Source organism: Nanorana parkeri, unplaced genomic scaffold (assembly GCF_000935625.1).
Source record: "Nanorana parkeri isolate BGI_ZX_2015 unplaced genomic scaffold, ASM93562v1 scaffold260, whole genome shotgun sequence".
Classification (NCBI taxonomy): domain Eukaryota; kingdom Metazoa; phylum Chordata; class Amphibia; order Anura; family Dicroglossidae; genus Nanorana; species Nanorana parkeri.
Genome location: NW_017306528.1, coordinates 1,241,038 through 1,264,122, shown reverse-complemented (window position 1 = coordinate 1,264,122; position 23,085 = coordinate 1,241,038). Strand labels below are relative to the sequence as shown.

Genomic DNA, 23,085 nt, shown 5'->3' with positions numbered 1-23,085 from the left:
ATGCTATATTCAGAGTTCGGACTCCTGAATGCCATTCGGGTCATGTTTCGCTCCATCTTGGAGCTTTTTCAAAGGTATGTGGCCACGTGGTATGTGGCGAAACATGTCAGATTGTTAATGGCTCTCTGGTGTGTGCGGAGACACAGATGCCGGATTGGCTCAGCAGATGTGCACTCTGTAGTATACATGAGTGAAAGGACATCCACTTTTGAGATCATGCTAAACACTTGGATGTATTGGAATACAAGCTGAATTTGCATGTTACATTGGGACGTTAAACAACCTCCTGGAGACCCAGGACTTGGGTGAGAATGTTCTATATATTTACACCATATATATATATCTTCATATTGGTTGGTTGGAGCAGTGATAAGGTGGCTCACACTGTGGACTCTCTGTCCTTTTATGTATTGAAAGACTAACTGCCCATTAGTCATACAAAAGCGAGTGTGGCGGGTATTTCTTCTCTATTTTTGCACCTAGAGAGAAAAAAACAAGCAGTTAACCCTTGCGCTGCAGGGGTAGCCCACTCCAAGGGTTAATTGTTCTATAATCTAGAGTTCTTCTTTAATGATGGGTTATCCTGTAGGCTTTCCTTTAGTAATTCAGCTCCCTAGAGTTCTTATTTAATGATGGGTTAGCCTGTAGCATTTCCTTTAGTAATTCAGCTCCATTGAGTTCCCCTTTAATGATGGGTTATCCTGTAGCTTTTCTTTTAGTAATTCAGCTCCCTAGAGTCTGATGAATAATAAAGTGTGACTTTGATTTTCCAACCTGGACTAAAGGAATGGCAGGATGCTATGGGTGACTAGAAATGTTCCCATTAGAATACTTTTCATACGTCAGTCCCATAGACTTTGTATTGTATATGTGCTGTGCTCGCCACTCTCCCACAAGTAGCTCCCTAACAGCCAGGTCTGGGAGACGCTCTAGCACGCCCGCAGTCTGTCTCTACTATGCTCCGCTCAGTCACATACCATCGAGTCGGGTACGGCCGCAGTGCACTGTGGGATGTAGGAGGTTTGTGGTTGGGAGGGGACCGGATTCCATAGCGGAGAGGCACAGTGATACGAGCTCGGGGCGGGACCGGCGGAAGCTGTGACTTTCCTATATCCAGGTGAGGTGGGTTTACCGTACTTTAGAGTCGGCCCTCTGGTGTTTCCGTGTGTGTGGAAAGTTTAGGAGGACATGTACTCATAGCAATATACCGTAGAACCATTTACATCCCACGGTAGATTGTGTTAATTCTGCTGGCTGTACTCTGTCTCTGTGTGCACTGATTTCTCTCTAGAGCTGGGGTCCTTGTATCTCCATATTCTAGGCATTAAAGTGAACCTACATTCTTTTTTTTTTTTTTCCCTACTCTTACCGTAATATTAATGCCCCCCTCTTTTTATATGACTGCACGTATATGTTTTTGCAAATACTTTTTTGGTTACACTTCCATTGTTCTTACCCAGGTGAGAATAACATATTTGTTCCCATGAGTTCACCAGAAACTGCCTAGGATACTTCTACAGCCTGTAACAGTGTGAGGAAAAAAAATTGGTTCATTATTGAAAGGGTTGAATAAAACCTATAGTGTGAGAAATATAAGGCCTGCAGTTGCTCACTGTCTGGAAAAGGCCAGTTGTCTGGCTGGATTCACTGACCTGGAAGAGCAAGCATGTTGCTAGTGAAAGTGAGATCAAGGTTCCAGATTGTAGAAGCCATTGGATTAGGATGACAGCAAGGTAACCTAACATTTTAAGGAGAGGCCAGCAATGGTAGTTTGAATTTCTCTGAGCCCAGCCCCCCTTTGAGCTAGTACAGGTAAAGAAAACATGGGGGGAGCCTATACAAACACACAGAGGATGCTAATAGAAATTCCTGAAACATTGATTTGTTTGGTTTTTTAATACCATACCAGCTTCCTGTCTGAAAATGAAAAATGATTCCAAATTTAAACCTTGTAAGTAATAAGAGATTTGATGGAGTACCAGTGTTTTATTTTATTCAGGGTAGTCTTGGAAATGTCTCATATATTTTAAAAACATTAGAAATAAACATTTGCACACTTTTAATCATTTTGGTTTTTTTTTCACATACTTTTTATATACTGTGCAGGACTTCATTCACTGAAATGAATGCAGGCCTGGACAAATCTCACCCTGATGTTGGAGCCAGCACTATGGAACCTGCATTGAACTATAAAGGTAGCTAAAATATACATAGTTAAAGGGGTTCTAAACCCTCCGTTTTTTTTTGCCTATATCTACTGCTAGCAAGCAGTAGATATAGGCAAAAAGTTTTTAAAAAAAACAAAAACGCTTTAACAGCGGTTTAAACCTACCCCGTTTTCGCCGCGCGCTCCCGCCCCAGAACCCTAAACTGCTCGGGCGGCCGCAAAGCATCTTGGGGTGGGCGCATGCGCAGTTCGGATTTTCGGCCGGGAGACGAGCAGAGGCGCAAGACAAGTCTATGGACGCGTGCACCCGCATGCAGACACCGCGGAATCGGAAGTACCAGCAAGTCAGCGCTGGATTGGAGAGCCACGGCACCGCTGGAGGGACAGATGAAAACATCAGGAAAGAAGATCGGATTAAGAGACATCATTTAAGGTAAGTGTTGACATTAAAGGAGAACTATGGGGTAAAGGCTTTTCCCCATAGTTCTCCTTAGGGTAACGGGAGGACACAAACTAGCGTCCTCCCGTCACCCTAGGCTCAGTATACCGAGAGCTGTAGCTCGCGGTATACTGAGACGCAGCAGCTGAAGCGGATCCCGACAATTGTGCCGGGATCCGCCCAGCTGCGTGGCTGACAGCTGGCTCTGCCTATGTAGAGGCAGAGCCAGCTGTACCCGCCCCCTCCCCCGTCCGTTCCGCCAGTCAGCGCTATCGGAGCGGGGAGGGGGGAATCCAGCCTCTCCCCTGTCACGCCAGAGAGCCGTGACAGGATCGAGAGGTGAGCGAACGCCGATATGTGTTCGCTCAACTCCCGATCTACTGAGCCGACCTGTGACAGTCTCATTGTCACAGGTCGGCTAGAACTATGAGGTGAGTGAAAAGCACTCACCTCATAGTTCTCCTTTAAGGGCTCAGTCACACTAGATGCAGTGCGTTCCGGCCCGATTTTGGCCAGAACGCACTGCCTCGCATTTTTAGTGGGGCAGGAGGGGGGCATGGCGGGCCATTCAAGTGAATGGCGCCGTAGCCACGCCCTCCGGCCGCAATGCAATCCGCCGCATGGGATCGCAAGGCACATTGTACCTGCGGTGCGATCAAAATAGTGCTTTTAGCATTTTGATCGCACAGAACCGGACCTGGCTTCATAATAGCTATGATTGGTGAGGCATAATAAAAAATGAAAAGCACTCACCTCATAGTTCTCCTTTTAATTTGTTTTTCAATTATTGGGAAAGCTACCATCTAACCAGTTTCATATGCAGGATTGCAAGTTGATGATGAAGTTGTTGATGTCCTTAAAGGAGAATTATGGGGAGAGTGAAATGCACTCATCCCCATAATTAGAGCCAACGTGTGACACTAAAGCTGTCCCACGTCAGCTCTATAGATCGAGAACTGACTGATCGCTCCGTACCCGATCATTTCCCTGCAGAGAGCTGTGAATCCCCCAGCCCTCTGTTACTGCAGCTCTGACTTGAGGGAGGGACAGTGGAGGGGATGGGCACAGCGGGCTCTAGAGAGGCAGAGCCAGCCTTCAATCAGACAGCTTGTTGGACCACGACTATATTGTTGGGATACGTCCTGGCTGCAGTGCAGCTCTGTGCTCTCAGCAAATAGTGGGCAATGGTTTGCTATATGCTGAGTTTTGGGTCACAGGAGGACATTAGTATATGTCCTCCCGTGACCCTAAAGAGAACTATGGCAAAAAAAGGTTGGGCCATAGTTCTCTTTTAAGAAAAAGTTTGCCCAGAGTTCTTCTATAAGCTATTAAAAGTTAAAAGAAAGCACTGAAAGACTGAATTCTTCTTTAACCCCTTCCTGAATGATGAAGGGATTATTCTGAAATGGTCTTTCAGTTCCTTAATGACCGGTGACGGGATAATCCCGTCATGCGGTACAATGAGAGCTGGTCCGTGAGTGGACCAGCACTCATTGAGTTAATGCTGTTGATGGGTCCCTCGGGGTCCAAGGCAGACCCTCAACAGCAATTTAAGTGGTCACAACACAGTGATCACTGTGATAGCTGATCGCTGTGATTGCCGTGCTGTGGCAGCCACCAAGCCGGCATTCGGCTCACTGTGCCGTGGAACTGGAAGCCGGCTGTGTAATGCAAAGTACCTCTGAGGAGAATACAATATCTACTCGGAATACTTAGTATCAAAAGCCCATGTAAATTAAAAAAATAACCTTTAGTTCCTCCCTAGTTTAAAAAAAAAAAATGTAAGCAGTTTTACATTTTTTTTAGAAAAAGGAAAAAAGTTTAAAAAAAATTCTAAGACAACATAGTGCCAAGGAGGCTATTAAATTTAGGAGAACAATGTACCAGTCTAAAATTTGTTCCACAGTAAAATTGTATTTCATCTCCTTATATTTTGTGAACTCAAAAAGTTAAGGTTTGCTGTGTTATAGGGAGGAAAATCTAGAACTGGTAACTTTTTACCAAAGCAGTACTCTAAAAGATGTACTTTTTCTCTTAAAGCTGGATTGAACCTTCTTAATTTATTACTGTAATACTGCATGGCTGCCTCAGCCTCATGGTTGTATATCTGCAGTGTGAGAGGCACTGCTGTATGTGACTGCTAGTCTCATGAGATTTGGTGATGTTACTACTGTGCTACTCATTGTTCTATTTGCTAGAGTGAAAGATCCCCTATAATGACTTGTTTCTGCTACATCCCTTCTGTGTTTCCTGCACCTGTTCATCCCCCATTAGTCATCAGGGGGCAGCTCTGACAAGAAGCAGCACATTTCTGCTCCTCAGACAAAATGGCAGCCTCCACACAGAGACACAGTGCAGAACAATTAAAGCTAAAAGGGCCACCACCAATAGTAGAGTCCAAAGTTTTCCTAAAGACAAGATCAACAGGATAAAAACCAACATGTTTCGGGGGGTCCACACATCCCCCCTTCATCAGGGCATGTAAAATATATTGATAAATACATTGACTATTTGGACTCTAGGATGTGAAGAAATGATAGTTACCACCATCAGGCAGATGTGTGCAAATAGAGCAGTCTGAAGTCCAATTATTTCTAAAAGGGTTTTTCTCCATACATTTTACAAGCCCTAATAAAGGGGGATTGTGTGAACCCCTGAAATGCATTGGCTTTTTTATCCTGTTGATCTTTTGACTTGAAGATTTACTTTAGACTCTACTACTTGTGGTTTTTTTTTTGTTCTTCAGTTGGATGTTCCTAAGGCCTCCTATTTGTTTTGGGAGTTGTCCAGTATGTAGAAGCAGCCACCTCAAAGTGTTTAAGCCCTTCGTATGAGACTGTCATCACAATGGTTGGACACACATAACAAGAGATTCCAGCATCTCTCATTTATATATACAGTATATACACAGTGCAGAACAAGGCATAAGTCAGTATTGGGGAAAAGACCAGCTGGAGGGAGGCCACAGGCAATACTGTGACTGGTACTTTGCCCTCTTTTTGTTCTCAGGTGACCTGAACTGTGGTGAGTTAGGGCCCCTTCACACCACATCCAGATTGTTTGCGGGCCCAAAATGCATCCTAATGTATCCCTATGCTATTTCTGGCCTCTGTTCACGCCAGTGCAGTCCGTTCCAGACCAGACAAATACTGCATGTCTCATTTTGTCTGGTCTGGAATGCACTGGAACTGCGGCTGTTCACACCATTTTCTGGACCAGATCTGGTCCGGAAAATGGTGCCCTTAAGGTTACCTTTAAAGGTAATGTGAGAGAAACTTGGAGGCTGCTGTGCTTGTTCTGGACATGCTAGTATCCTGGATTTCATGATTAAATACTTTGTTACTAACCCAAAACAAATATGCACAGTAAAACGTTTGACTTGTTTTAGACTTTCCTGATCTGCATTCTTATTCCTAGTTAATAATTGAGAGAATATAGAATCCAGAATCCGCTGTGTCAGCATATTTCTAGTTCTGTTAGAATAGGGGTCCCCAAACTGCGACCTGCCAGCCAGATATGGCTTTTTGCCTTTGCTTGTCGCCTTCCAACCTTTGGGACACTATTCTTCCCACTGACAGGATAAGGCACTATTCCTTCCACTGACACAAACAGTTGAGCATATTTCCTCCCGTCGTTTTTTTTTTTCCTCCCACTGCCCCCCCCTCCCCTCATAAAAATGTAAAGGACAGTGAACTGGCCAGTTTTTTGGGGAAAGTTTGGGGACCCATGTGTTAGAAGGAAGTCAACAATGGCAACCTCTGCATTTCTTTCATGAAAGCTCTAGTTTAACATCTCTAGGCCCCTTTAATGCAATGTCTTTAAGGGGAAATACAGGAAATCATCTGTGTGTGGGAAAATGTGTCTTGGTATGTTCAGTGTAATGTTTTATTTGATGTACATTAGCAGCAGTTCAGTACTATTTCAGAGTGAAACCCAATGTCTGCAAATATCTTTTAGACAAATATGTCTGATTAACAAATGACTCATCTTGTGACGTTTTTGGTTATTGTGACTTTCATCTCCTAAAAAGACATGCAGGAAATGTTATCAGAGATCTTGCTTCTCACTGGTGATTGTAGAACGTAAGCATTTCATCAATTGGGTTGTACAAACCTCAACAGTATGTTTCCTTCTGTCCTCCGGCTTAATCATCACCGCGTCTTAGACATTCTTTAGACATCCTTTTCTTCATATGATCTTCATCGTATCAGTTTGTCAGAATGTCTTTCTTTATGAGTAAGTACATATCTTCTTCGGCATTCTTCCCCCCCCTGGACCTGCCAATAGTCATGCTTAACTGGATGTTTACGCACGGCTGCCCATAGACTATCATTAGGTAACCAGTCAGGTCTGCCTAAAAAACTGACAGGTGGACCTGATTGGACTGCCTGTGTAAAAGGGGCCTTGCTATGCTGCTGAATGCCAGCTGCACAGTGTACACCATCTCAGCGTACACATGCATCATTAGTTGCCTGTTGATAGCTCAGAACCCTTTCCTGCAGGACACCCTTGCAGCTTGTTAAACCTGGTTACTGTAATCAGATCCCAAGAGAGAAGGCGGCAAAGAAGCTTGTCCCTAGTTCAACCACAATACAATACAAGGCTTCTATGACTTGTGGATTGCTGCATGGCGTTGTGAATGCATTTTTAGTGTTCATCAGTGCCAAAGTTTCCAAAACGAAGTTGTATACTGCAGGCACCCTTGGGTTTCAAAGCTTTTTGCTGTCCTGAACACCATTCCAATTACTGTATACTTGCTGCATAGTAACTTTATAGAAAGGTTTGTTTATGTATTGTATGTTTTTCTTCAAAGTATAAACTGTATACCTGAAAAATATTTGTCTTCCAAAGGAGAATACTTGGATAATCAAGTAATGCAGTTGTCAGGCTCACCGGCATGCTGCTGACAACAGGGCATTTTAATCCTTCCTGCAGCACTTCACATGAAAAGAAGACACAAAAAGAACACATTTATCACCATAGATGCAGCCTGGCTGCAATACAATAGTGAAACAAGAAGGCTTTAATTGGGTTTTATGGTGTAGCTTCACTTTGGCTAGGAAGTAAAAAAAACACAGGCCTATTCAGGTCATTTGTATACATTGCAAGAAGTTTAGAAAACTTTTACAGAGCCTTCAAACTGCTCTGTTAAAGCCAACATAGAGTTTCCTCTCACTTCATATTTCCTGAATTCTAAAGCTGCCCATACACCTTACAACCATCGCACGACTTCCGTTGTGCGATGGTGGCAAGGTCATGAAAATTTCGTGGACAGGCAGATCGTACTTGCTATCATCACAAGCCCTCCCCGCTGAGGGGAGGGCTTGCCGATGATTGCAAAGCTTAGTGGGCAGCACACCGGCCCGTGCGCCTTTCGTCTTCCGAGCACGCTACCAATCTGCCAAAAATCGTACGATTTTTGGCAGGTTTTCCAGCGGGCTAGGAAGACTAAAGTCGTGCGACCGTACAGTAGATGCGGTTGCACACTGCCCATACACCTGCCGATTATTGTACGATCGTGGGATCACCCATGATTATCGAACTGTAGGCAGGTGTATGGTCACCTTTAGGGGGGTTTGTCTTCCTGCTATAGTCACCTGACCAAACCCAGTGTTGTAACGAGGGAAAAACTGCAAAATATCAGATAACAGGTAATTTTTATTACCAATCAAAAACAAATGGCTTATGCAACAATTTTATTATATCATTGTTTACCTAAAGTGTATATTTTGGGGGGAAAATGCTGGTTTCCCACTAGTTATTACTAAGCAATGGCATAACATTAGTTAAAGTGATTTATTTGGTTTGTCTTGGGCTTCTTTTACCTCTCATGTGACCAATGTATTATTGGTATTTATATAGCGCTGACAATTTTTACGCAGCACTTTACATAGTGTACATTCACATCAGTTCCTGCCTTCAAGGAGCTTACAATCTAATGTCCATATCTCACACGCATACATTGGGGCAGATTTAAATAGGAGTCCATTAACCTTCCAGCATGTCTTTGGAGTCCACCTTAATGCAAGTTAGGCCGGTCTGTGTATATTTGTATTAATTGTATTTGTACCCGATGTCTGTTTGGTTTATGGAGGGAAGTAAAATATTTTCCCAGGAACTGTGAGACTGTAAAGGGGCAGGAAGAAGGGTCTCTGACATTCCACAAATGCTTGCTAAGCTGTAAAAGCAACATCAGTTGTGAGAATGGCTAATTGAATAGGGAGGAACAGTGTTAGAGGCCTGTTAAATGAAAACACAAAACACGTCTCTAAGCAGTTAATTCTCCATTGGATTACTCTTCTGTACAGTAGTTGCTGTCGGTGTACATGTCAAATAATATTGCCAGTGTTGCTTCAAAATCTGTATAGAGATTTGCTTATAAATAATATCATTAATCTGACTGCAAATGAACACAGCTGAATCAAAACTATGTTCTACAGACATATTGGCTGGCAATTGTGTGTGCTTAGGTCCTCGCTCACACCTAGGCATTTTGTCACTCAAGTTAAGCGCAACAAAATGCTGGAGACAAGGCATCCCATTTATTTCTATGGCCGCTGTTCACACCTGAGCGTTTTGCCTCAAGCAGAAAATGCCTATTGCTGGAAAAAGTACATGAGCTACTTTTTGGCAGATTACGGTGCTTTTTAGTCTCATAGACTTCAATGGGAAACTGTGCAACAAACTGCTTAGGTGTGATCAGGGCCCCTAGAAATGCATGGGATTCCTTTCTTGAGTGTTTTGTCTTACCTTTGGGCAACAAAATGCCTAGGTGTGAATTGAGCCTTAGGCATATGTGCACACTGTTTTTTTTAATGTGGTTAGTGTGTGAGGTGCTTTGGCATGCAGTGGATGGATAGAGGTCTGTAGCTTGCTGTTTGTGGACTGTGTCCAAGATTATTGGGACTGTTTTGTTTGTTTACATTTACAGTTATGCTCAAAAGTTTGCATACCCTAGCAGAAATCGTGAAATTTTGTCATTGATATAGAAAATATGACCAGGACAAAAAAAAACTGTCTTTCTATTTTTAAGGATAGTGATCATATGAAGCCAATTATTATCACATAGTTGTTTGGCTCCTTTTTAAATCATAATGATAACAGAAATCACTGAAATGGCTCTTTATCAAACGTTTACATACCCTGGAGTGTTTGGCCTTGACACACACACACACACACACACACACACACACACACACACACACACACACACACACACACACACGATAAAATGGCAAATAAAGGTTAATTTCCCACACCTGTGGCTTTTTACATTGCAGTTAGTGTCTGTGTATAAATAGTCAATGATTTTGTTAGCTCTCGCATGGATGCACTGAGCAGGCTAGATACTGAGCCATGGGGAGCAGGAAAGAACTGTCAAAAGACCTGTGCAACAAGACAATGGAACTTTATTAAGATGGAAAAGTATATAAAAATATATCCAAAGCCTTGAAAATGCCAGTCAGTACTGTACAATAATTTATTAAGAAGTAGAAAACTCGGGGTTCTCTTGATACCAAGCCAAGGTCAGGTAGACCAAGAAAGATTGCAGCCACAACTGCCAGAAGAAAAGACGGTGTGGTTGTTTCAAGGATCACAATATGAGCTGCATGGTCGAGTTGCCAGAAAGAATCCTTTACTGAGCCACTGCCACAAAAAAGCCCAGTTGCTTTGGGAGGTGTGTGAGCTATGCAGGGACAGGGAATCTTGTGAAAATTGATGGCAAGATGAATGCAGCATGTTATCAGAAAATACTGGCAGACAATTTGCATTCTTCTGCACAAAAGCTGCGCATTTGACGCTCTTGGACTTTCCAGCCTGACAATGATCCTAAGCACTAGGCCAAGTTGACCCTCCAGTGGTTACAGCAGAAAAAGGTGACGGTTCTGGAGTGGCCATCACAGTCTCCTGACATTAGTATGATTGAGCCACTCTGGGGTGATCCCAAACGTGCGGTTCATGCAAGACGACCAAAGACTTTGCATGACCTAGAGGCATTTTGCCAAGACAAATGGTCAGCTATACCACCTGCAAGAATTTGGGGCCTCCTAGACAACTATTACAAAACTCTGCACGCTATCATTAATACTAAAGGGAGCAATACACAGTGTTAGGAACTAAGGATATGCAGACTTTTGTACAGGGCTCATTTCATATTTTTATTTGCTGCCATGTTTTGTTTTATGATTGTGCCATTCTGTTATGACCTACAGATGAATATGAATCCCATAAGAAATAAAAGAAATGTGTTTAGCCTGCTCACTCATGTTTTCTTTAAAAATGGTATAAATGTTACCAATTCTCCAGGTTGTGGAAACGTTTGAGCACAACTGTATGTGATCCTGAATGCAGCCTGCTTGGACGGTCCGGATGATTGTGTGCTACCATTGTGATTTGTTCAGAACCACTTTTATATGGTTCCTGAGGAAACTGTGAGGACATTGTTTTCATATGAGAAACAAAAACCCAAACTGCTGCGGATGCATAACTACAGCAGCCTTCCAAACCATCTTATTGCAACAAAATGCTTGATTGTTTTGACAGACAAGGCTTTGGCACTTCATGATGGGTGCCATATGTGGTAATTAAGCACTCTTAGCCTGCCATCTGTGACAATTAAGCACTCTGACATTTTCCAGCTTGAGGGACAACAATCTAACCAGCAGCTGACTGACATTGACCATCAAAGCAGTTAACCTTTTACACACGGACACACACTCTGTTCATGCATCTGCTGTGGCAATTCTCACCTTTAAACAATGTCTGCATCATTCGCTGTCACGCTCAAACAGGAATGTAACAGAGTTTACAGTAGCTTCGTCAAAGAGTCAGAGTTCTTCGTTTTTAATAGGGTCAATCACAGAATCAATTTAATGATTTTGAAGTATCTTTTAATGAAAAAACATGGTAAAATGGTGCAAGAAATATTTACAGAAAATGTATTACAGAAACAAACAAGGGACCGTAAAGTAAAAGGGTTTCAAAGTGAAAAATACTTCAGTACAGTCCAGCTGCTTTTGGTACAGTGCAAAATTTGGAGCAGCTGAAGATTAAAAAAAAGGTCCATTTAAAAAAAAAAAAAAAAAAAATACATGCACACTTATTCATAAAAGAAAAACAATTGTATTTATTATTTTTTGCTTTGGAGCCATTAAAGCATCACAACCACTATCAGTGGATTGTGGGTGCAATGCTCTGGCTCCTGCAGATTCTGCCAGCAGTCCCTGTCCCTACCAAGGTTGTGATGTGACCATGTTATATTATGCTCTGAATATTGATCGGTAGTATGAAACATAGTTTGTGTCCTCCCGTTACCCTAAGGAGAACTATGGGGAAAAGCCTTAACCCCATAGTTCTCCTTTAAAGTAGAATATATGGCCAGTAAATGAAAGTTGAGAGTTTGAGATATATTAGAGTTCATCTATAGCTTACTGCCTTCAGCCTCCCAGATGTGTATTCCTTAAACTGCACTCCAGACCATTTACACATTGACTATTTGTGACAGAGCCTCATTAGTAGTCCTCTAAAGACCCTGCCTAGTTGAGGTTTAAGAAGTCTTCATTTATTCTAGCTCAATTTGTGTTTTGCCAGATTTGTCACCTTCACGGAAGATTTTGATCTGACAGTCTTTTGACGGACTTTTGAATTTTAGGGAAATGTAGAGCTGCATTGTGTTCAGATTCGCTCCCCCATTCTCTCCACTCAGTTTGGGGTTCATCAGACCTCACCACTAGGTCCCTAGCATTCAGGGCTGTTGGTACCCTGGAAATGTTTTAGGTCCGATCAGGATCGATTTTTTTTTTTTTTTTTTTTAACTCCGTTCAGCAATGTCATGTTCCATTGTGCAGATGTGACAGTTTTCCAGTTTCAGTAAAATCACTTGTATATTATTATATAACTTCATCATTGTCCGTGTGTAATTATCAGTGTGTGGTGGAGTTTTTTTCTCAATGTACTAAAGATGCATCCTCACAAACTGGTGCCATCTAAGGAGGTTTCAGTAAAATGACTTGTACGTTCTGTAACTTCATAGTTGTACATGTGTAATTATCATCAACTGTGGAGATCTATGAGATGATTTTTGAATTGGAACCCTAGAAGAAAAGATCATGCTGCTGTTATAAGTGATACCCATTGAGCTGAAACATTGTTATATCAAAATTGTATTTGCAGTATCATTTTGAAGGGTTAATTGGTTATGCCTATACCCCTTACCTTCTAGTTCTTGGCAGAACTTTCTGTTCACTGTACTTCTTTGTTATTATAGGGTGGGGCAGGGGGTACCAGCTGGAAAACACTTCCTTTTTATGTTTTGTTTTGGAGGGGGTCCTAGAAGGAGAACATTTGTTTTGCTTCTCTAAGGGTGATGTCAGGCAAAAGCTTTCCTTGGCATCACTTTCATGCCTGCTGTCCTGTGAGATGAGTAAGTTGCCTTAACAAAGGTTGCTTCATGTATGATGGGATCAGATTGCTGCTTGGTGCCTTCCACGCTGAGATGATACTTATATTGGCTCAGTGCAAAATGTTATGAGGTGCTCATCACACCCCCAGGAAGAGAATATTTCCACATATTATTTCAGAGTGCGTTTTTTTTAACCACACGAAAACCGCATACACCGTAATTTTAGTGGGTTTAAATGAGACAAGTTCACTTTGTGTTCAGTTCCATAGCTTTCACAAAAAAAAGTACAGCATCTTGTTTTTTTTTTTGCAGTGGAAAGGATGTGAACGCACTAGACTAAGATCAAAAGAGAACGATGGAGTAAGTGTTTTCCCCCCCCCCCTTAGTTCTCTTAAGGGTCACTGGAGGACATATATGCTAGCGTCCTCCCGTTACCCAGAGCTCAGAATATCTATCTATTGAGCCGACGTGTGACAGTTTTTATTGTCACAGGTCAGCGCGAGCTATGAGGATGAGTGATTTTCACTCGCATCATAGTTCTGCTTTAAACACAGTTGTATCCAAATTAAAGAAGAAAAAAAACACTCAAGAATACGGCAATAATGTGCATAAACGCATCAGGAACATGCAGATTATGGTGTGAGAGCAAGCCATAGAGGAGACCTGTATTATAACAGCAATGGCTACCATTGTTGACCTCCTGAAATGTATTTACATAGCGTATTACATAGATACTTGGACATGACTGTACTTTTTTTCAAATATCTGCCTTCTGCTTTAAAGCTTGCCAGTAAAAAATAATGATTCTCCACCTTTTGTGAAATTTATGATAAAATAATAAAAGTGGCTCATGTAGTTTGGTGACTTGACATGTCAGGTGGTGAAAGGAAAGTTGTATTTGGTTAGATTTAACTGAATGGCTCCTAAAATTTTCCATGTTTTTTCTATGGTCACCCTGACCAGGAAAATCACACTCAGACATTGATGAGAAAGTTTACTTCTTGTTTCCTGGAACGAGCGCAGGAAATGAGTCCAATTCCTTTTTATTTTTTTTGTCCTCCTCTGTCCTCGTGTTTTCCTGCACGTGCGTAGTTGCGGTTTGAATTGTACGTAAAATGAGATCATTGCTTGCGGCTGTCACTTCTAATGACACCCTGATTAGTACAGGTGGTGTTTAAGAACAGTGTGTATGGGACAACACATATCCAAGTATGAGCCCCTTGAGGACACTTAATACTTCATTGTTCTCGTTGTCACAAAGCATACCCTCTGAAGTGGCTTTAGTCACATTTAAATGCTGGTAGGTTCTATGCCCTGTTTCTTTGTGTCCATTTTTCCCTGTCCTAAATATTACCTCCTACATATGTTTGACTCTTTTTTGAAATCATAATCTATCATCTCAAAAAAGTTTGAACATGTTAATTTAACTTCAGAAGTAATTTTCAATCTGCAAATTGCAGATTCATGAAACTAATACTTAGCAATCCTGTTGTGAAGGTTTTTGTTTAAAGGAGAACTATGGGGTTAGGGCTTTTCCTAACTTTCGGTGAGCGAACGCATACCGGCGTTCGCTCACCTCTCGATCCTATCACGGCTCTCTGCCGTGACAGGGGAGGGGCTGGATTTCCCCCTCCCCGATCCGCCAGCGCTCACTGGCGGAACGGACGGGGGAGGGTACAGCTGGCTCTGCCTCTAGATAGGCAGAGCCAGCTGTCAGTCACGGATCAATATACAGCCAGTATACCAACCAGATGTTATAGTTGTATGTGTCAATTTATCAGTCATTGGTATGAGCATTCTCTTTTATTTTTTTTAAATGAACAACTCCGCTTGGTGCCCAGTCACCTAGAATTGGAAACTAATACTAAACAAACTTTATAGTAAACCTCTGACTAAATATAGCACCAAAGATGCTCTTTGCACATACACGATCCACAAATTGGAGCATTGGAGAGAGGAGAAGAGAGCAGGCTGCTATGTGAGCGAGGGATAAGCGAAGTAAAACTGCTTTCAATGTCCTTTTAGAAAAATGAAGCTTTTAACTCTTGCACAACCAGGGGAATTTCACTTGAAGGTTATATCTGTTCATTTTAACAGATTTCAGCTTTAAAGTGGAAGAAAAGGTGGGGTGCAGGAGCTTTTAGCCATAAGATATTAGTATGCACATCATATTAGCAAATTATGACAGACTCGCCTGCCAAAGGGATCTCCTCCAGCTCTGCACTCCTTCCATGTTGGTGCTTCCATATTGGTCCCAGGCGTTTAACAGGTTCTGATACTTCAGCCACTTGATTGGAAGATATGAAAAAGCCATTTGTTTTACCATGTACGTCCCACATAAGGAATCGCCTGTAGGGTTATTAGTCAAGTGTCCAGTTTTTATTTTTTTACAGCATAAAGGTTTGTTTGGAATGCATAGTTCAGAAATGGTGTAAAGGGGTAGGAAATGATGGGAAAGGCATGATATTTTTCTTCTAATATAAAGATTTCATACTCTCCTGAGAAGTTTTTTCTGAGTTCTCAGTACAATGTCTTGTTACCACTCTGTTATCCTATTTATAAAAAATAAAAACAAATTTGCTAGACGAATGATACTTTTTTGTATTGCTGTACTGTACATTACATTGAAGGCTACACCTCAAAAACCAAATGTTACTGTTCATATGAAAAGCAGTGTGAGTAGACACGATGTTTACTGTTGGAATATGATCTTCTAAATTTCCTTGAGTCTTGCTGAGTATTAAGCTTTCTATGTGCTTGCTATGCACATTCTTGTGTGGTCTTATAGTTGTCTGAGCAGGGAGCCTATAAGATTGAAACCACCTCATGTAGTGATCCCTTCTTCATGGTTAACTCGGCACAACTTCTTTTTTATGTAGACTCATAATCACGCAAGGTTCCATTAAACCCAAAAGGCTGCAGACCTCCTTTCACGCTGTGTGTTGTATGACAGGAAATGATATTCCGCAGACTGGCATCCTGCTGAGCTGGGAATGCTCAGAGTTCCTAAGCTATCTGGGTGCAAGCACCATTAGCTGATCCTGTAGTGGTTACGATAGATTATAATGTAAAGCATTCTCTAGAATTACTTTTCTCTGCAGCTAATGTCTCACACTTATGTCACATTAGTCTATCTGAAATTCCATAGGCCCTTGTGTTGTGTGTTGATCACACACATGCATACGACCTAAAGAATTTATTCTGGAAATGATAGATGAACACGCAATGGAGACAAATAAATGGTGATAAATGTATGCGTCGGGAATGTGGAATGATGTGCATGGAATTGTTGGAACACAATTGTTGACATGATTCTGTTTGTACTTATAAAATAACAGATAAGCCCTTTGCGACTTTTTCTACTGCAGAGATACAGTAATTTGATAATATGGGTTATTTAACCATATATAAGAATTCTTGTTTGGTACACATTGTAAGGAAAGTTTTTCTAGTAATATTTCCATTCACCATCAATTTTTGGTACTTTATGTGCAAGGTTTGAGGACTTTTTAATAGGTATGCACAGTACTTGGTACAAGTACAGATACTTTTGCAGCTAATAGACTAGATAAATTCTTAAAAGGTAGGAGGCAGCGGTCATTTTTAAGTAGCTTTGGGTGCGGGGCTCCTGGGATTTGTGCATACCTGTTTTGATGTTTGAGATCTATATGTATAAAATTAAAGAAGCACCGATCCCATTTTTTCCAGACCAAGTACAAGTACCAATACTTTTTCTCACAGATACAAGTACTGATACATTTTTGTTTGTCATGCGACACAATACAGACTAATGATTTCAGGACAGTGGTGGAATGCCAGAGCCAGGTCCCAGCTGCAACCATAGTAGTTCTCATGCTGGGTTGTTGTACAACAAATTGCCAGGTATCGGCACTGGTATCTGTGCATCCCTATTTTTTTAATGTGATTTTAGTTATTGATAAGATGGTGAAAGGTTGGAGATTGGAATGTTTTGACTGCTCTCTGCATCCCTGTTGGTTAAATATCCTGACCTAGTGATCCACTATCGCAGGGACATTAAGCGACAGGGTCTCTCAGGCAGAAATAGACATTAGTAAAACCTTATCGAGCCTTCAACCTTTCTCCGCTCTACTTAGAACAGAAATCTCTTCACCGCAGACACAGCCACTTTTTGTTTTTGTTTAGGGGACATGTCCCTTGTATAGACAGTGATACCAATCCTCCACTTCTACTAAAAACTGCTTGTGCTTTCCCCATGTAACAAAAAAAGAAAAGGGGGGGGGGGGGGGGAGTGTTTTGGCTTGCGTTCTACTTTAAATATGGATTGACTTTATTCTTAGTGGTGTACATTGTTTATCTCGGAATGATTGGTTTCACACAGAATATTATCTTTCTAAGTCTGTAATCTTTGAATGTTGGCTTGAAGGGTTCTTCCCATTAATCTCAACATGCTGCTGAGTTTGGCAATGTTTGAGAAACCCCACAGGAGCACAACACTATTATTCTAAACTGTTGCTGAACTTGGTGTTTGTATGTTCAGATTTCTGGGGACCTTTTGGGATAAAGCCAGGTCTTGGAACTCATTAGAGGGTCACCCGAGTGGAGTTGAAGAAAAGGTTGCATCGCGCTTTGTCTATACTTCAAGTAACGTTCAGCATGAGATGTAACTGAACGTTGTAGTTCATAGTTTTCAGCATTACTGCACATGGCTTTGTGTGCCTTTAGCTGGCATCGCGGGAATTACAACAAATTAATGACTGTTGGTGTCCATTATGAAAATGTTCTTTTCACAGAAACCAATCACTTTTTAACTGTCCTGTTTAGTGGCGGCTTCAAATTTGAAGCAAGCACATGTTTTTTTATGTTTGCATGGTGTAGTATCATGCATGCACTACTGCAATGCATTGTGAAAGTCCTTGAATAATTTACTTTATTTTGGTTTAATGTATGACCATAACTATAAGAAGTGGTTCCCACTGGATAAGCAGTCATGTGTTTTTTGCTGAAATTTCCAACACAACAAAATTCATGGACAAGTGGAAAGCCATTGTTTTCAGTGTGATTTATTCACACCTATGCATTGCAGTGTTTAGAAAAAGCATAGTGCATTGGCCTGAATTTCACCATTCTAGTCATTTCAAATGTAGTATTTTAATCATGAAGAACACCATAGGCAATGTTTATGGACTTCCTGCTGGCAGTTGTGCAGTGGCTGCTGACTGACCTCAGTTTTTCCCCATGTATTGTAGAGCAAATGACAGTGGGGTGGTGCATCTTCTATGTATGAGAGAGTGCATGAAGCAGAAATAGTAAGAGCTTACAAAATAAGCAAATTACGCAAATATGAAGCAAAGCAAACATATTGAACAGACAAGCCAGAAAGGGGACAAGAAACCCAGTTATAGACTGGGAAGTAGGGATGCACCGATAACAAGTACCGTACTCGGTACAAGTACAGATACTTTTTGAGCTCCAAGACTAGACTAGAGAAAAATGTAAAAGTTAGGAGGCAGCTGTCATTTGTAAGGAGCACACGGAGCTCCGGGGATTTGTACATCTCTGCCTTAGTGTATGATTTTGTTTTTATAAACATATATATTCGGAATGCACCGATACCATTTTCACAAGTACTGATACTTGCCCAAGTACTCACAGATACAAGTACTGATACATTTTTGTTTATTGTCATGTGACAGTTTTTCTAAAACAATACAGACTAATGATTTCAGTGGTGGAGCGCCAGAGCCAGGTCCCAGCTGCAACCCTGGTAGTTCTCATGAAAATGCCAAATATCGGCACTGGTATCTGAACTAGTATCTGGAAATCCCTACTGGGCAGTCACAACCCTCAGCAAAGCACAGAATGCGGTACAAAGAGAGAAATGAGTGGGGACTCGTTATGTACACTGAGGATTAAATGATGTAGTTTCCATTTTTATTGTAGACAATCAGCATGGAAAAGATATCACTTCACTAATACAAGTCTTTATTTAATGTATGCGTTGTAATTTGTGATTGCAAGTCAGCATGTCATTTATATTAAAACAGCTATGTGGGTCTTTTTATTGTTTGTTTTCCTGTTGGCGTTACCAGTTACCAATAATTAAAAATTAGTATTTACTCTGTGATACTTTCCAAGTTTTGACTGTTATATATTTATTTTCTTCTAGGTTTAAAAAAAGAAAGTGACGCAGCATGTCTCAAACCGGAGAAAAGGTGAAGGTATGTACCATAATAATATTATCACCTCTTTGTGCTAGTAGAAAGCATATTATGAGACAATGCACTATTCATATTTAGGTGTTTTTGTCAATCCGCTGTATGTATTTTTAGGGGCAACTATAATGAGTTGGGGGCAGATTTATTTAAATTTGTTTTATAGGTTTTTAAACTGATTTTTACATTTTTTGTTTCTAAATTGCATAAATATTTAATACAAGGTGCATTGATGACCCTGGTGTCTAAGAGCATTTTGGATTTCCTAAAAAGAGAACACAGGAGAAGCTGTCTGCTTTTACAGTGTCTCTCTCTAATTGAATGTCTGCGTGGAGATATACAGAGAGTGTTGGGGTATGTGTGGAGAGAGACTTATTCAACTTTCTATGGGTAAGGTTAGTAAAAAAAAAAAAAAATTAATTGGGAATGTAAAGCTCCACCTGCTGGTTGGAAATGGGGCACTGTGTCTAAAGTGAAATACAGTTTTAGATGGTATTTTTCTATTCTTGTATATATTACTTTACAGAATGTATTCAAAACACTACATTCGCTATAATATAGAATACACATCAGGGGCCCATTTCTTATGGTTATCTCCATATCTCAGTATAAGCCATTCTAAAGTGAAACAAATAAAATCACTCACAGGCAGGCATACTGACTTATTGTTGGTGTGTAAGAGATAACATTTACCTTTTGTAGATACAACAACATTTCACAGTTTGCAAAGCTGTTAAGTTATAGTGCTGATCCATGTAACGATATAAGAATATTTGGACATCTGTTGTCTCTTTCCTAGTTTTCTGACTCTGCTGGCTATGTTGGATTTGCCAACCTTCCCAACCAAGTTCATCGAAAATCTGTAAAGAAAGGGTTTGAATTCACCCTCATGGTGGTCGGTAAGTGGAGCAAAATGACCAAACTGTTCAAATATTGCTGACCTGAGTCAAGGCTGCATACACTGGAATACTTCTAGAATCATTTTATTCCTGACAGATTCACTAACATTCATGTGATATTCAGCCTAGCAATGATGTCCTTTTCCAATGTTTTCATTTTTCAGCATTCTAATGCGTCTGTCAGCAGCTTGGCTGATCTTTTTTTGTTCTATTCACCTATAAAACATTGCAGTGTTCAGGGTCTGCAGCAATGTGTTCTTTGTATAAACTGTTAGGTAACATTATTGCTCATTTCACACTTAAGTATAGTATTTCTATCATTTGGGGCATGTAAGCCTGCTGCTAAAGGTTAGAATGTTAAGATTATTGGTCCTTTAGCATGTTTACCTCACCAGTAACAGCAGTGTGTGGTGAGTAGGAAAGACAGCAGAATGTATTGGTTTTCGGCAGTAATGACAACTATGATGCTGACTCCTGCACTTCCATTCATTTAATAAGTTATATTATTAATAAGTAATTCTAATTCAAGTGGGTACAGTGTCTGTAGTTTTGAGAGATGATGGAACCATGTTGTTAGTGCAGCCTAACTCGACTCTGGGAGGGTGTAAGTGAGAATTCCACACCAGAATTCCTTGTATATGGATCTTGTTCAGGTAATGTGAGTTTTTTGTATTAGCTATTTTGAAGCAGTACCTGGGCTAAGACTGTAAATACTCAGTAAAGACATAATAGAAAATTAAACTTGGTCAATCTATACTTTTGCCCACACACAGCAAAACCAACAGGTTAGCTTAAATGGCAACCCTGCACACTGCTTTACACCTGCCTTACATTCAATCCCCCATGACTCAATTAGCCCATGGCATCAAGTAGAAGACTTCATGTTTAAAACTGACCATACACTGGAAGATTTTCACATGAACTTTCATATGAAAAATCTTGTTAAAATATCTGATAATGCTTGACAAATGTCGTTTGAAATTTCTTTTGGTTTTGGAATTTTGAGAAAAGATCGATTATTGGTTTGACCCCATTAACTACTGGAACACTGAACGAACGTTTTTCAAACCCAAGTTCTAACTATGTATACTCCACTTAAGCTCCATGTCAAACTGTTTGAAGCTTACATAGAACTAAGGACTCCCTGAGCCCTCTGGGATGGCAAGCATTAAGACATTGTGGAACATCTGTTTCCCAATATACCCTGCCAGGCTTGAACGTGGAAGTGCTAAGGTCTGAACACTTCTGTGTTCATAGCTGTCAAGGTACAGAATTGGCTGAGGGAGCTGTGCTGCCGGTCGGCTGGAGCAGAGGGCAAGAGAGACATTAGGGGCCCAATAGACCTATGATGTCTTCATCAAGACTGCTTGTTACCTGTCCAATGTTGTTATGCTTAGACCCTTTGTGGTGGGAATAAAGTTAAAGGATAAATGCACTTATCTTTTTTGCCCCTTTTTCCTTGACCAAACAGATCCCACCCTACCTCTCTGCAGATGTATACTTACCTTGATTCAATGCATTCTGCGATTGTTTACATCCTGCGCTACAAGTCCCCTGTTTTGCCCATGCCTACACAGTAGACCCCCATGGACTTTTAATTTAAACTCAATTTCTCTTTCTGCTTTGCATTATCATATTTGTTTTAAAAAACAAGAAGTGTAAGTACATGAATTTGACTTGGTATCAGCTTCTTGCAGTATACTGTACAGCGGAGCTCAGACTGGGGAGATACACAAGGAGCCAGTAAGTTGTGTTACCGATGTTTTTTCCCCCCGGTACTTACCTGTACTGGATGTCCCATTAAGGAAGCCAGGCGACGCGTAGAGACTCGCCACCCGGCTTTCCTGATTAGTAGGGAAGCTGCCTCCATGCTTCTCGTCACTAGATGAAGAGAAAGCATGGAGCTGGCATTCTGGCCAATCAGGAAGCCGATGCCCAAATACTAGTATCGGTGCATCCCTACAAGAAACAGTTTGATAGGAGAAAATAGCAGATTGACAGAGAGATGCTTCTTCTTCGTCACTGTCATAGGCTGGGAGATGGGGACAAGAACTTTATGTGTTAGCGAACTGCATTTTTTTTTAACCCACACAGGGATGTGCTTTGTGGCCAAGCTGTGTAAATCTCAGGACTGAATGGGCAGAAATATAAATCCTTTGGCAGAAATAAACAGCTCCCTTGTTTGAATTCTATCTGTGTATTCAGTGGTTTGCCTGGAGTTCAGCTTCAAGAACTAGATTGCTTTACTGAATAAGGCTGTTTGTCAAATAAAATAACTTCTTCCTTTTAGGTGAATCTGGATTGGGAAAATCAACACTCATCAACAGCTTATTCCTCACTGACCTGTATCCTGAAAGATATATACCAGGAGCAGCAGGTACTGATTGTCATCTACATGTGTATACTTATCTTTTCTAGGTAATTGTGATGATGTAGTTTCCACATCAATGCCATTGTTGTACTCCGTCTGTGAATATAGTGTTGTGAACTTTTTGAAATGTTTAGGAATATCTTTGTAAAAATAGCTGCATTTCTAACTGGCATGTTTTTGACGTCCATCTAAATGCTTCCCATATGTTTGGATCATATATAGATCTTACTGAGCAATAATGTGTCATTCCATGTGAATGAGTTCATAGATAAAATCTTTCACAAATTGCTTGCATAACTATGCCAGTGTTCTTGGAATAAATGAAAATAGTAAAAGGTTGGGTAAAAAATTATTGTTTTAACTAAAAATAAATGGGCAAAATGTGAATATTTATGAAACATTCTAGAGCTAATGAATACATAACCTCTATGCACTCCAAGCCATATATCCCTGGGGTTCATTCAGAACCTCTAAATGTGAGGCCAGCAGACAAAACATGTATGTAACCCTGATCTTCAGCCTGAAATCTGCAGGAGCCAGCTTCCCCATACCACATTTCTCTCTCAATCCTTCTCTTGGTTATGCACATCTATGGCATGACTCATTTGTGGTC

The 23,085-nt window shown here is 40.9% G+C and overlaps 1 protein-coding gene across 2 annotated transcripts in view; it reads left to right on the top strand.

The window, feature by feature from the left end:
- The first annotated feature begins 994 nt into the window (after positions 1–994).
- The window catches only part of LOC108787423 (septin-2A), an 86,930-nt gene continuing 64,839 nt past the window's right edge, over positions 995–23,085 (top strand). Inside the window, exons 1-4 of one of the 2 annotated variants that reach the window (XM_018556978.1) lie at positions 995–1,117; positions 19,157–19,208; positions 20,002–20,101; positions 22,392–22,478. In XM_018556978.1, coding sequence (XP_018412480.1) covers positions 19,182–19,208; positions 20,002–20,101; positions 22,392–22,478 — 214 coding nt within the window. In that variant the 5' untranslated portion in view covers positions 995–1,117; positions 19,157–19,181. Of the gene's footprint in view, positions 1,123–19,156; positions 19,209–20,001; positions 20,102–22,391; positions 22,479–23,085 lie in introns of both variants that reach the window. The other variant, XM_018556977.1, reaches the window with a different exon arrangement.